The sequence below is a fragment of the Gekko japonicus genome, unplaced genomic scaffold (genome assembly GCF_001447785.1).
Source record: "Gekko japonicus isolate JY-2015 unplaced genomic scaffold, Gekko_japonicus_V1.1 scaffold3617, whole genome shotgun sequence".
NCBI lineage: Eukaryota > Metazoa > Chordata > Lepidosauria > Squamata > Gekkonidae > Gekko > Gekko japonicus.
The window spans coordinates 35,109-48,419 of record NW_015172127.1 but is presented as its reverse complement, the minus strand read 5'-3'; the positions used below and the strand labels follow the sequence as shown (position 1 = coordinate 48,419).

General features: G+C 49.9%; 1 protein-coding gene across 1 annotated transcript in view; it reads left to right on the top strand.

The window, feature by feature from the left end:
* The window catches only part of LOC107118636 (chromosome unknown open reading frame, human C18orf25), a 58,523-nt gene extending 48,566 nt beyond the window's left edge, over positions 1-9,957 (top strand). Inside the window, exons 5-6 of the mRNA XM_015421002.1 lie at positions 1,862-1,966; positions 6,824-9,957. Coding sequence (XP_015276488.1) covers positions 1,862-1,966; positions 6,824-7,007 — 289 coding nt within the window. The 3' untranslated portion in view covers positions 7,008-9,957. The remainder of the gene's footprint in view (positions 1-1,861; positions 1,967-6,823) is intronic.
* Positions 9,958-13,311: the final 3,354 nt, after the last annotated feature.

Genomic DNA, 13,311 nt, shown 5'->3' with positions numbered 1-13,311 from the left:
AAAAGGTTTCAGTTTTGTTTTTGCATGTGGGTGGGTATTCTGTTTGTAATAATTGTTTGGATACACTATATTTTTAATATGCTAGTTGTGATAATTTCATGCCAAGTAAAATGTCCATAGTCATATTTTATGTTCCTAAAGTAACAGAATGACTTTCAATCTGGAAAAGAAAAAAGAAGTGCTAATGTAGCATTTTTTTCAATTTTTCCAAAAATGTCCGTTTTTTCCGAGCTTCAAAATTTCCAGAAATTTTACATCTCTAGGAGTGACCTTGGGTCAGTCACAAGTTCTTTCAAAGCTGTTCTCTCAAGGGCAGTTCTCGAGGGAGAGCTCTCTCAGCCCCATCTACCTCACAGGGTGTCTGTTGTGGGGACGGAAAGGGAAAGGAGTTTGTAAGCCACTCCAAGACTCCTTTGGGTAGTGAAGGGCAGGGTATAAGGTCCAATCCCTTCTTCTTCAGAAAGGCAGAGTATAAATCTTGTTTAAAAATGATTTTGAAAGCCCTCTGAACAGCTGTAACATTTGACGTGGCATTTGTACAACCCAGCGGTGCACTGGCTGTGGAGAGACGGGCACCAGAAAGCCCTGTTAGAAGCCAAGACACCATATGGACAGCATACACATAAGAATGAGACAGCATATGCATCTCCCAGGGAACGAAACCTAGAAAGGGAACAGATGCTTAATTAGAAAGTAATTTCATTGACCTAACCGAGATGCAGAACAGAAAAGGGGCGAAGCAATGTGGTGGCAGTACAAGTCATCGAGACGGAACTGTTCCAACAGAAGCAATACAGTAACAAGCAGTGAACTAGAACAAGCAGTGCGCGGGGTGCTTCAAGACTCAGCCCCTGGATATCCAGACAGTAGACGAGTGTGGTTGAATTAGGTACGTGTGTTCCAGCAGCGATGCCCAGATCAGTTGTCCGGCCACTTATCATCCATTCTCTACTAACTTCTTGAATGTATTCCAGCAGTGTGCTCTACAAGGGGCCGCCCTTGAAGACTGTGTGAAGTCTTCCACGGCCTGAATGCAAGAGCTCCATCTATGGTTCACTGAGGGGCACAAAGGGTCCCATATCCTCCCTCCCAGTATAACAACATAAGAAGAGCCCTGCTGGATCAGAGCAGTGGTCCGTCTAGTCCAGAATCCTGTCTTGTACACTGGCCAACCAGTGCCGCTGGACGACCAACAACACGGCATAGAGGCCGAGACCTCCATAGGAACATAAGAAAAAGAGCCCTGCTGGATCAGACCAGTGGCCCATCTCATCTGGCATCCTGTCTCAAACAGTGGCCAACCAGTTCCTCTGAATGGCCAACAACAAGGCATAGAGGCCAAGGCCGTCATAAGATCATAAGAAGAGCCCTGCTGGATCAGACCAGTGGTCCACCTAGCCCAGCATCCTGTCTCACACAGTGGCCAACCAGTTCCTCTGGAGGGCCAACAATAGAGCATAGAGACCAAGGCCTTCATAAGATCATAAGAAGAGCCCTGCTGGATCAGACCAGTGGTCCAGCATCCTGTTGAACACACTGGCCAACCAGTTCCTCTGGAGGGCCAACAACAGGGCACGGAGGCCAGTGCCTTCATGAGAACATCAGAAGAGCCCTGCTGGATCAGACCAATGGTCCATCTAGTCCAGCATCCTGTTTCACACAGTGGCCAACCAGTTCCCCTGGAGGGCCAACCACAGAACATGGACGTCAAGGCTTTCATAAGGACATAAGAAGAGCCCTGCTGGATCAGACCAATGGTTCATCTTGTTTCAGCATCCTGTCTCACACAGTGGTCAACCAGTTCCTCTGGAGGGCCAACAACTGGTCACAGAGGCAAAGGCTTTCATAAGGATGTAAGAAGGGCAGGGGACAGAACCGCTAGCAGCACCACCCAGGGCAACGAAGAAATCAATATTGCCTCTTCGGATAGTGAAGTGGAGATTGTCGGAGTTCAGGAACACGCAAGGTGCTTATTACATTTTTTTCTCTCCCCCCCCCCTTTCTGTTTTTAGCATTGAGGCTCCTTAAGCTGCTGAAATAAAATTCTGAAAAGGACCCAGATGGTTCCTTTTGCGCTTGTATTTCCTGATTCAACCCTGATTGCACACTTGCCTATTGTCCAATGTGTCGAGTGTATTGATTGTTCGCGGTTGTAGGTTTTCCGGGTTGTCTGGCCGTGGTCTTGGCATTGTAGGACCTGACGTTTCGCCAGTAGCTGTGACTGGCAATCCTCAGAGGTATAACACAGAAAGACGGAGTACTCACCTTGACACAGAGAGTACTTCGCCTTTCTGTGTTATACCTCTGAGGATGCCAGTCACAGTCGCTGGCGAAACGTCAGGTCCTACAATGCCAAGACCACGGCCAGACAACCCGGAAAATCTACAGCAGCTAATGAACTCCGGCCGCGAAAGCCTTTGACAATATGTATTGATTGTTGTCGATATAATTAGGATTGGTACTATAGTTTATAATAATATTAGTCTATTGTTTATTATCATATTAAATAGCAGTGCAGCTCTGGAAGCAAAGTAGTAGAATCCTAGAGACGGAAGGAACCTTATAGGTAGCCTAGTCCAAGACCCTGTTACCCGAATTGGTCTAATGAAGAACCAGCACACGGATTCTGGGGTAGGGATTGTTTCGGGGTGGTCTGTATGCACCCTGACCTGGGTAGGCCAACCTCATCAGATCTCGAAAGCTAAGCAGGGTCGACCCTGGTCAGTATTTGGAAGGGAGACCTCCAAGGAATACCAGGCTCATGACACAGAGGCAAGCCGTGGCAAACCACCTCTGAATGTCTCCTGCCTTGAACACCCCGCAAGGCATACACAGTTCCGGTCTAGCATTATAAATCTCCCAGGAGAGGAAACCTGGAAGGGGAGCAAACACTTAATTAGAAAATAATTTCATTGACCTGACCAAGATACAGAATAGCAGGGCTTTTTTTTGGTAGAAAAAGCCCAGCAGGAACTCATTAGCATAATGGGCCACACCCAACAACAGAAACTCATTAGCATATCCAGCCACACCCATGAGAGCATAGCTCATTAGCATATTAGGCCGCACCCCCATGTTACCAGGAAAAGCCCACCAGGAACTCATTAGCATAATAGGCCACACCCAACAACAGAAACTCATTCGCCTATTAGGCCACACCCCTGACAGCACAGCTCATTACCACATTAGGTCGCACCCACATGTTACCAGAAGTGTGGTCATCCAGCCACACCCACCTTTTGCTTCTTATTCTCTTTACCTTGTTTGTGGTCAAAACCCAGGGCTTTTTTTGTAGCAGGAACTCCTTTGCATGTTAGGCCACACACCCCTAAGGTAGCCAATCCTAACGGGTTTCTGCTGTTGGGTGTGGCCTATTATGCTAATGAGTTCCTGCTGGGCGTGGTCAACTTGGGAGCCAGCTGGAACGCCGTTCCTGTGCGTTCCTGCCCAAAAATAGCCCTGCAGAATAGGAAAGGGGGAAGCAATGAGGTGGCAGTACAAGCCATCGAGACTGAACTATTCAACAGCAGCGATACAGTAATGATTCGCTTGGAGCAGTGTAAGAAAAACCATTTGCTTTGCACAATCCTGGGTTCGGTTGTATCCCTTTAAGCTAGTGCCTAGGTGAAGTGACTTTTAACCCAAATTACGTTCCTCCCATTTGGCTAATCCAGGGAAACCAACCTGAAGAGAACAGGTGAGCGATGGGGTCACCCAGAAGGTGCAATGGGATCACCAGGGAAGGCGTTTCAGATGGGAGGCCAGCGAACTGGTGGTGTGCTGGGGAAAGGAGATGTATCCGGTGGCTGGTGACGGAATTCACTTGTCCATCCGGTGTCACTCAGACTGGCTGACAATGGTCCACTCTTATCTAGAGCCAGTTTGGTGTAGTGGTAAAGAGCGCAGACTCAAATCTGGGAGAACCGGGTTTGATTCCCCACTCCTCCACTTGCAGCTGCTGGCGTGGCCTTGGGTCAGTCATAAGTCCTTTCAGAGCTGTTCTCTCAAGGGCAGTTCTCGGGAGAGCTCTCTCAGCCCCACCTACCTCAGAGGGTGTCTGTCGTCGGGAGGGGAAGGGAAAGGGATTACTGTAAGACGCTCTGCGACTCCTCCGGGAACTCAAGGGCGGGGTATAAACCCAATCTCTTCTCTTCTTCGTCATCCATATATCAAATCCCCTGCATTTTGATTTAAACTCACAGTGATATGGAGACAGTAGTACTGAGAGAGGAGCTGTGGCTCAGTGGTAGTGCATCTGTTTCGCATGAGGAAGGCCCCAGGTTCAATCCCCGGCATCTCCATTCAAAAGGATCAGGTAGTAGCTGATGCGTGAGACCCTGGAGAGCTGCTTCCCGTCTGGGTAGACAATGCTGACCTTGATTGACAGATCCTCTGACTCAGTATAAGGCCGTTCCATGTACATTCATGTATCCTGGCATATATTCTGTTGTGGAGAGGTGCCCTGGCTCAGTGGTAGAGCCTCTGCTTGGCATGCAGAAGGCCCCAGGTTCAATCCCCGGCATCTCCACTTAAAAAAGGAACAGGTAGTAGGTGATGGGAAAGACCTCTGCCTGAGACCCTGGAGAGCTGTGAAGAGGAGCTGTGGCTCAGTGGAAGAGCCTCTGCTTGGCCTGCAGAAGGCCCCAGGTTCAATCCCCGGCATCTCCACTTAAAAAAGGAACAGGTAGTAGGTGATGGGAAAGACCTCTGCCTGAGACCCTGGAGAGCTGCTGCCAGTCCAAGTAGACAATACTGACTTTGTGAGGTGCCCTGGCTAAGTGGTAGAGCCTCTGCATGACATGCAGAAGGTCCCAGGTTCAATCCCCGGCATCTCCAGTTAAAATGGGCAGGTAGTAGGTGATGTGAAAGGCCTCCGCCTGAGACCCTGGAGAGCGGCTGCCCGTCTGAGTAGACAATGCTGACCTTCATTGACAGATCCTCCGACTCAGTATAAGGCCGTTTCATGTACATTCATGTATCCTGGCGTATATTCTGTTGTGGAGAGGGGCCTTGGCTCAGTGGTAGAGCATCTGTTTGGCATGCAGAAGGCCCCAGGTTCAGTCCCCGGCATCTCCACTTAAAAAAGGAACAGGTAGTAGGTGATGGGAAAGACCTCTGCCTGAGACCCTGGAGAGCGGCTGCCAGTCCAAGTAGACAATACTGACTTTGTGAGGTGCCCTGGCTAAGTGGTAGAGCCTCTGCTTGGCATGCAGAAGGCCCCAGGTTCAATCCCCGGCATCTCCACTTAAAAAAGGAACAGGCAGTAGGTGATGGGAAAGATCTCCGCCTGAGACCCTGGAGAGCTGCTGCCAGTCCAAGTAGACAATACTGACTTTGTGAGGTGCCCTGGCTCAGTGGTGTAGCCTCTGCTTGGCATGCAGAAGGCCCCAGGTTCAATCCCCGGCATCTCCACTTAAAACGAGCAGGTAGGAGTTGATGGGAAAGACCTCTGCCTGAGACCCTGGCGAGCAGCTGCCAGTCAGAGTAGACAATACTGACTTTGACGGACCAGAGGTCTGATTCACTCTAAGGCAGCTTCAGGCGTTCATGCCTCTTTTCAGGGGTGCTGCAAGAATTGCTAGGATAATATGGGCACGAAGTACCTTGAACACGCTAAAGTGCTATGCAGATGTTTAAGTGGTTGACCTGGGATGGTTGTCTTAAACATCCAGCCCATGTCTTAGCAGCCGTCCATAAAGGGTGCAGCACTTGTTAAACGCTTACAAAAAATAAATTAACCCCCACCCCCCAACCTGCCACCCACTTTCTGCAGTGATCTGTATAGCTCAGGCTAGCCCAGTCTCAACAGATCTTGGAAGATGGGCAGAGTCGGCCCTGGTTAGCGCCAGTTTGGTGTAGTGGTTAAGTGTGCAGACTCTAATCTGGGAGAACCGGGTTTGATTCCCCATTCCTCCACTTGCACCTGCTGGTGTGACCTTGGGTCAGTCACAAGCTCTGGCACAGCTGTCCTTGAAAAAGAGCAGTTTGTGTCAAAGTTCTCTCAGCCCCGCCTACCTCCCAGGGGTGTCTGTTGTGGGGAGGGGAAGGGAAAGGAGTTTGTAAGCCGCTCTGAGACTCCAAGTGAAGGGCGGGATATATATCCAATCTCTTCTCTTCTTCTTCTTAGATGGGAGACTGCCAAGGAAGGCCAGGGGTTGCTATGCCAAAAATCCTACAGGGTCACCCTAAGTCAACTGCGACTTTCCGCAACCACTACCCCTTACCCACTGGTCGCACTTGACCCCACGACACCCCCTGTCCGTCCCCCCCCCAATTATTGCTGCATTGTTCTTTGATGCATGACACATAATGCCGTTTTAATGTTTTCGATGTTCACTTCAGGAGCCAGTTTGGTGTCGTGGTTAAGTGCACGGACTCTAATCTGGGAGAACCGGGCTTGATTCCCCACTCCTCCACTTGCACCTGGCTGGATTACCTTGGGCAAGCCATAGTTCTGTCAGAGTTGTTCACAAGTTCTTTCAGAGTTGTTCTCTCAAGGGCAGTTCTCGAGGGAGAGCTCTCTCAGTCCCACCTACCTCACAGGGTGTCTGTTGTGGGGAGGGGAAGGGAAAGGAGTTTATAAGCCACTCTGAGACTCCCAAGGGCGGGGTATAAATCCACTCTCCTTTTCTTCTTCTTTGGGAGATCCTGTTTGGGTGGAAAAGCAGCAGGGAAATGTTCCAAGTAAATAGAAATAAGTATTATGGGCGACCCCCTTGTTCAAGTCCTCAAGGGTCGGACCTGCCTGTGTGTGAACCACCTTCTCTGTGCTCCCGCAACGCTACGTTTGACAGCCACGTTAACGGCATTTGCTCTTCCGCAGGTGTGTCCATCCTCGGGGAGGAGTGATTCAAAGTGTGTCTTCCCGCAAACACGGCTCAGGTCTGCAGTGCACTCGGCAAGCGGAACCATGGACAGGTGTGCCCCCTCCGCAGAACTGGTCTTCGCCGCCGGAAGTGGTGGATCTCACGTTAGACGAAGACAGCAGGCGCAAATATCTACTGTAATGCAACCTCACTGTGTTTTTAGTCTCTTAGCCCCACCCCCTTTCGTGGCGCAGAAGTTCACGCCTCTGCTCTTGGCATTCTGGAGTTCAGGCTCTTGCTGGAAAGCTCCCCCCTTCTCCCTGGACCCTGTTAAAACGACGGTCTTGTTTCAGAACTTTTTTTTAAAAAAAAATAATAACTGACTCCTTCCCGTAGTCAAGGGGAGCTCTTCCCCCTTATGAAAAACCTTAACGGCACTAAACTTCCGGTGACAACTTCCAAGTTTTCCATTGCGGTGTGATTTTAATTTTAGAGTCTTTGTTGACGGGAGCCGCGGACATCTGCTCCCGCCGCTCTGCACCTTTTCGAGCCGAGTGATTTTCTTCTTTTACGCTTGCCACTGAAACAGAATTCCCTGGTGCACGCTTAATCCCTTTCTCCTTGGTTAGATTAGCATTAAAAACACCACCAGCCCGATCTGTTCACGGCTCTCTCAGTGTCCCCGCAGCGATCGTGGGATAACCGTGGATGCTCTGAACCGTGGAGTGTGACCAGAGGTGGTTGTAGCACAAATTGATTTGGTTGCGAAGCCCGTGGGTCTCTTAGCGCAAATGGCCTGTAATGCGCACCGTGTCGCTTTGTTTAAAATTCAGAAGATTGTTCTCGACATCATTTGTAGCTTCGCGTGCATGGGCTAAGCGCTGAGTCTTCTAATCATGTTTTTCCTGCTCTCCGGACTACTGTACTGTTACTAGTCATCTGGCTTAGCTCGTTACAGCCTTTTTTTTTTCCCTTCATACAAAGAGGGAAAAAGCACAAGGAAACAAAGGCACCAATACTTAATTCTGATCATACGTTTTCTTTCTCACATTAAAGCTTTAAAGGTAAGGGTTGCGCTCGAACCCCGTAGCTCCGTGTTTGAAGATCCATAGTCATAGAACGACAGAAAACTAGAACGCGTCTCTCTGGCTTGGGCCGCGTCTGTCATTCACGCTGTCCAGCTCCTCTTCTGTCCTTCTGGAGAGAAGAATTAAGCCGAGGAGAAAGCTCGGGGCACGGGCTTGTTACTTTCGGTTCAAGAGGAGCGTTGGTGCTTTCTCTGGGATGCCGTTGGAGAAGGGCCAGTGTGGTTCCTACTCAGGGTCGCTGTACTTTCTCTGTGGTAGATGGAGCAGGGGGAGACCTCTGGGATACCTTCCGACGGCTCCACCGGAGGTCACTAGAATTGATTTTCCGAATTTTCGTTTTCATTCCCGAATTTTTCATTTTCGTACGAGAAATTTGCGTGGACGCAAGTAGGGCTCCTCCAGACTCATGTCACTGCTGTGCCCTCTGTTGAGCAATGAATTCTGAAGCAGCCACCTCGACCGTATCTACGCAGAGGGGATCCTAGCACATAGAGGCAAAACAACAAGCACCCTTCAATGTCATCTTTGCCTATATTCAGAGACGTGGTGTGACACAAATAGCATGGTATAGTGGTTAGATTGTCAGGTCTAGGACTTGGGAGGCCGAGGTTGGAATCCCCACTCTTATGTGGAAGCTCGCTGGGCGTCCTCGGGCCAGTCACACACTCTCTCTCACCCTAACCTACCTTTCAGGGCAGGTTAAAACGTGGGGATAAAATAGAGGACAACATCGTAAGCCGCTTTGAGTCCCTGTAGGGTAGACAGGAGGCTGTCAGTGAAGTGAATTCAATAAATAAATATATACCTTTAAAACTTAACGCGAGAAACAAGCCCCCCCCCCTCCCCGTTTTGCCGAAAGACCTTTAAACCTGCAGGTCTTTAACATTTTCCCAATCTTTAGTTTTGACCTCGTGACGAAGCAGAGCTGCATCTCACCTGCCTCTTAGCTTGAGGACCCTTCCCCAAGCCAGATTCAACAGACGCCTTCTGCAAGACCTTGGCGTTTGCTGTCAGACGAGATTCTGGCTTTCCTTTCTCCCTGCTTTCTGTTTCTCTGCAGAGGCTAATAAGAGGGGGGGCTCCATCAGCCATCGCCGCCCTGCCGAACGGGCTCCACTTCCACCGAGCTGTCTGCTGAGCCTCAGCCATAGGGTCCATCGTGCCTCGTTCCACTCGATTCCCGCTAAATGGTGACCTCGAGTGTTGACATGCGTGAGGTTAATTCTGGGTGCACACACGTGGTCTCCTTCAGCAGATGAAACCCCTTCTCCTTCTAGGCGGGCTACTTGGCCAGGTTTTTCGTGATGTGGCCGGGATCCCAACCCACCCGTGCGGAGTCTTCCTGCGGTTCCTCTGCCTTCCCGCAACCTCTTGGGACCCCCCAGAACGATTGGTCCCGGGGTCATGGGATGGGATCTATGGTGAGGACCATAGTCTGGTCACACTCCGAGGAGAGACAGGAGAATGACATCGAGATCCAAGTCCAATAGCACCTTAGAGACCCACAAGATCCTTCAGGGTATAAGCTTTCGGGAATCAAAGCTCCCTTCTCGGATACGAGCCACGGGCGCCTTTCTTCGGCAAAGCTGTGCTTTCAGAAGAGGGCGTGAGAGCCATTTCCCCCTCCCGTCCTTACTCCATGGCCCCCTCCTCAACCTGCCTAGTTCTTCCCGTGCTTAAATCCCATCACCCTGGGAATGATCTTTTCTGGGTTCGGAAGGGGCTGCAGGAACAGAGAGGAACGTGGGAAGACTGCATTCCACGCTCAGGAAGCTTAGACCCATGCCGTAATTAGTCTGACAGATCCTCGGAAAGTGGCCTTTAGTCAAACATAGACGATAGCCATCAGTGGGTCACACAGTAACGTTCACGTGGGCTCATGAACGGGTTCAGAGAAGCGTCCCATGGATCTGATCTCTGCAAAGGCTGGTAGAATTGCAGGCTGGGAAGAAGCTGGCACGCATGCTTAGCCTGATGAAAGAAGAGACGGATCCCCCGTAGCAGGAGTGAAGTTGCGTCCGTACAGGTTCAAGGAAGGACACAAGATAGATCATGCCCCCCCCCCAACTACTTACAGAAGCAATAGTTAGCCCGTGCATCCTCACAAGTAGGTGTTGGACTGGCCGGATCATTGCGTGTGGCAAGACCCAGCCTTCGGTCTTGGTTTTTGCTTGAAGCTGAAACCAAGCAGCCACCCTTGAGCAATCAAATCACCCATTCTCATGCCAGTCCAGTCCAGTTGCACGTGATTACATCTTTATTTAAAAGACCATGGACACAAGGCCAGTCTGCAGCTAACATCTCTGTTTAACTGCGCAAGTCTCTCCTTGTGGCGTCATATCTAGCTGAAGCAGCGTTTACTCTTCCAGCACAGGGTTTCCCCCCACCACCACCACCAGTTTATATTGCCAGGTCTCGTTTCGTTTTTCAGCCTTCCATAATCATAATCTGATGGGTCGTTTGAAAACGTCGCTTGAAATTTGCCCACTTTTCACGGGTCAGTTCTAGGAGTCAGACGTTTCGCTGTCCTCGGTAGGACTAGAAATGCAGTGGTGGTTGTTCCTGTCGTATTGATGCTCTTCCGGCAGTTCTGTTTGTCACGCGAAAGCAGGGAAGAAGCAACTTGACAATTTGATAATCCCTTTCTGCAGGGAGAAAAATGGCGATACCTTCCCCCACCACCACCACCACCGTAACGTCAGAAGTCAGATTTTTCTCTCTTAATATTCTTCTCTCTTAAATATTCCTTGCTTGTGAGCTAGAGGCAGCAGAGATACTCCTCGTGACACCGGATAATGTTCTGTAAATCTAGTGGTTCCTACAGAGAACGTTAGGATTTCCCATTCCTCACCTGGAGATGGCGTGTCCTCTCCCAGCCACTTTGCCAGTGAGGCCTTCTTTCACCCTGAAAGTGGAGGAATTGAATGTCCAGATGCTCCCTCCGTCCTGCAGAAAGCTAGGCTAGCATTCTCCTTCCCGATTTGCTAGCTTCTCGTGTGTGCGTGGAGGGCAGGGATCTTCGGCAAGAGCCCAGAGGCATGCTCCTTCCTCCCCTGCAGACTCTTGTCTCGTGTGAACCGGTCAAGAAGATGGAGCGACATACACGATTCCGCACCCAGAGCATAGGTGGGGGGTTCCTTGGCCCCATGCTGAAACAGATAGTATGTAAAACGAGTCCCGCTTTCAGCAGTAGGTGCAGCTGGGGCGGAGGGGGGGTCTGGGCAAACAGCCCCTTGTGCTCAGGAGGATACCCTTTTTACCACCCGCACGACAATTTTTTGAAGCCATCGACGGGGCCTGCGGATCGGTGGCCCCCAATCTAGAGGCCTCTCCCTCTTTGTCTCCTTTGCTGATTCTTTCACTCGCACGTGTCATTAAGTGAGCACCGGCCTCAAGCGCCCCCCCCCACTTCCTGTGTGTGCAGGAACTCCCGCCCCACAGTGCTATCCAGGCAATTGCAGTCCCCGTACATGTCCGAACCCCATAAGGGCGGCCGCAAGCCCCACGGTGCTTCTCTCCCACCCGATGTCCCCGGTGGCAGGAAAGAGGGCAATCACATGGGAAAGATAACACCCGCTTCCGGAGCTTGCGCACGTACCACAACTGCACGGGATGGCGTCACGAGGAAGCCACTCCAGCAAAAGCGCATCGGGGAGGGGAAGAGGGGGATAGCCGAACAGCCCGTGTCCTAAAGCTGCTTCGTACTGCTTCGAAGAAGTTGTCCTTACGAATATGAAAGTCGGGGTGGGGGACGTCACTGGTCCCTGTTGTGTCACTGCACTTTCCCCTACAGTGGCCAGTACCAGAAGCATCAGAGGAACACGGCTCGTGATCCTTCCTTTGAAAAAGAAAAAAGAAAGAAGCTATTTTTTCAGTTTGTATATGCTGTGACTTCCATGTACATATATAGAAATTTACTGCATTCTAACCAAACTTCCTTCAATCGTGCACTGTGGGGGGGTTTTTTCTTTTTCGTTTTAAAGGAATCATGCATTTTTAGCTTGGTAAAGAGTTTTCTTCCTTTTTTTGTAATTTAAAAAAAACACTACACATTTCTTTTGCTCTCTTGACGAATTGTAAAAGGTAATGTTGTTAAAGAAGAGAGAGAGAGAGAACCACAATCACTGGATCACTAAGAGATGAATTCTTGTTTCTTTTCTTTCTTTTTTCCCCTTCCTTCCTTCGTCGTCTTGTTTTGGCTTTTCTCTTTTTCTCCAAGAGAGCAAAAACGGGTCTCCGAGACCAATTGTTGCTGTCTTCTTGGTCGATAAGCGAAATTGTAGCCATTGTATGGCTAAGAACCAATGCACTTGAGAGTTCAGCCCAGGCCTGTGAAATGCGCTTCCCTCCACACCAGTACAGGGCGTCTGTGTGTGCGCGCACGTGTCCGCTCGCTTGCCATTCACGAAGCTCAGCCGGCCAGGTCTTCAAGACTATTTGCATTTTTGGCCGCACCGGCTTCCTGAACATCTGGCGGGCTGCCCGACCCCCTGGCCACCACCCCCAGCTGGCGGGCTGCAGAGTGTTTTCGTAACAGGTCTGGTTTTAGTGGCTCTGCTCTTTTGCCGGAGCTCAAACTTGGAATCTTCCACAAGGGAGACAAGAAAAAAAAAAGATTTTTTTTTTGCTTAGAATTTATTGTTTTCAATTGTGTAATTTTTTGAGTTTAAAAAAATGTTCTTTTTAACACTCGTTCTTATTTCCATCTAGTATTCAGTGGTCTTTGGAGAGAAAAAAAGATAATAATAAAACAGAGTGTTATAAAAATATATATATTTTTGGTGCAAGCTGAGACTTTCTGTTTTTTTTAAACAAGTCTGTAGCATAAAGTTTAAACTATTTTAAGACAAAATAAAAATAGAGTGGATTATTTAAACAATATCACCCTCTGTAGTTTTTGTGGGGGGGGGGGTGCTGGACTATTTCACATTTGTACGGTCGTGTTTCGTGGGTGTTGCTAAACCCTGGGGGTCTTTTGGGTGGCAGGAAAATATAGACTTTATCTCTTACCCGCAGCCAGGACAAACAGATACATTTTACGGGTGGGGGAGGGGCAGCCTAGGCCAGGGGTCCCCAACCTTTTTGAGCCTGCAGGCACATTTGGAATTCTGCAACGGCATGGTGGGCGCAGCAACAAAATGGCTGCCGCAAAATGGCTGCCACGGGAGGTAGAGCCAGCCACAAAATGGTTGCCACCATTCTATTTCAGTAACACACTGTGATCCTTTGTGCTGCCGTGACAGGTGCTGCCAAAGCAACACATTAGAAATCCTGCACAGCCAATCAAATCTCCAGTAGCCAATCAGAAGCCTTGCTGGTCAAAAGCCCTACCTGGCACCACCTACTTCCTGAAAACAGGCCCCACCCACTTCCTGGCACCCAATGGGAACCACGGCCCCCGGCCTGGGCTACAAGCC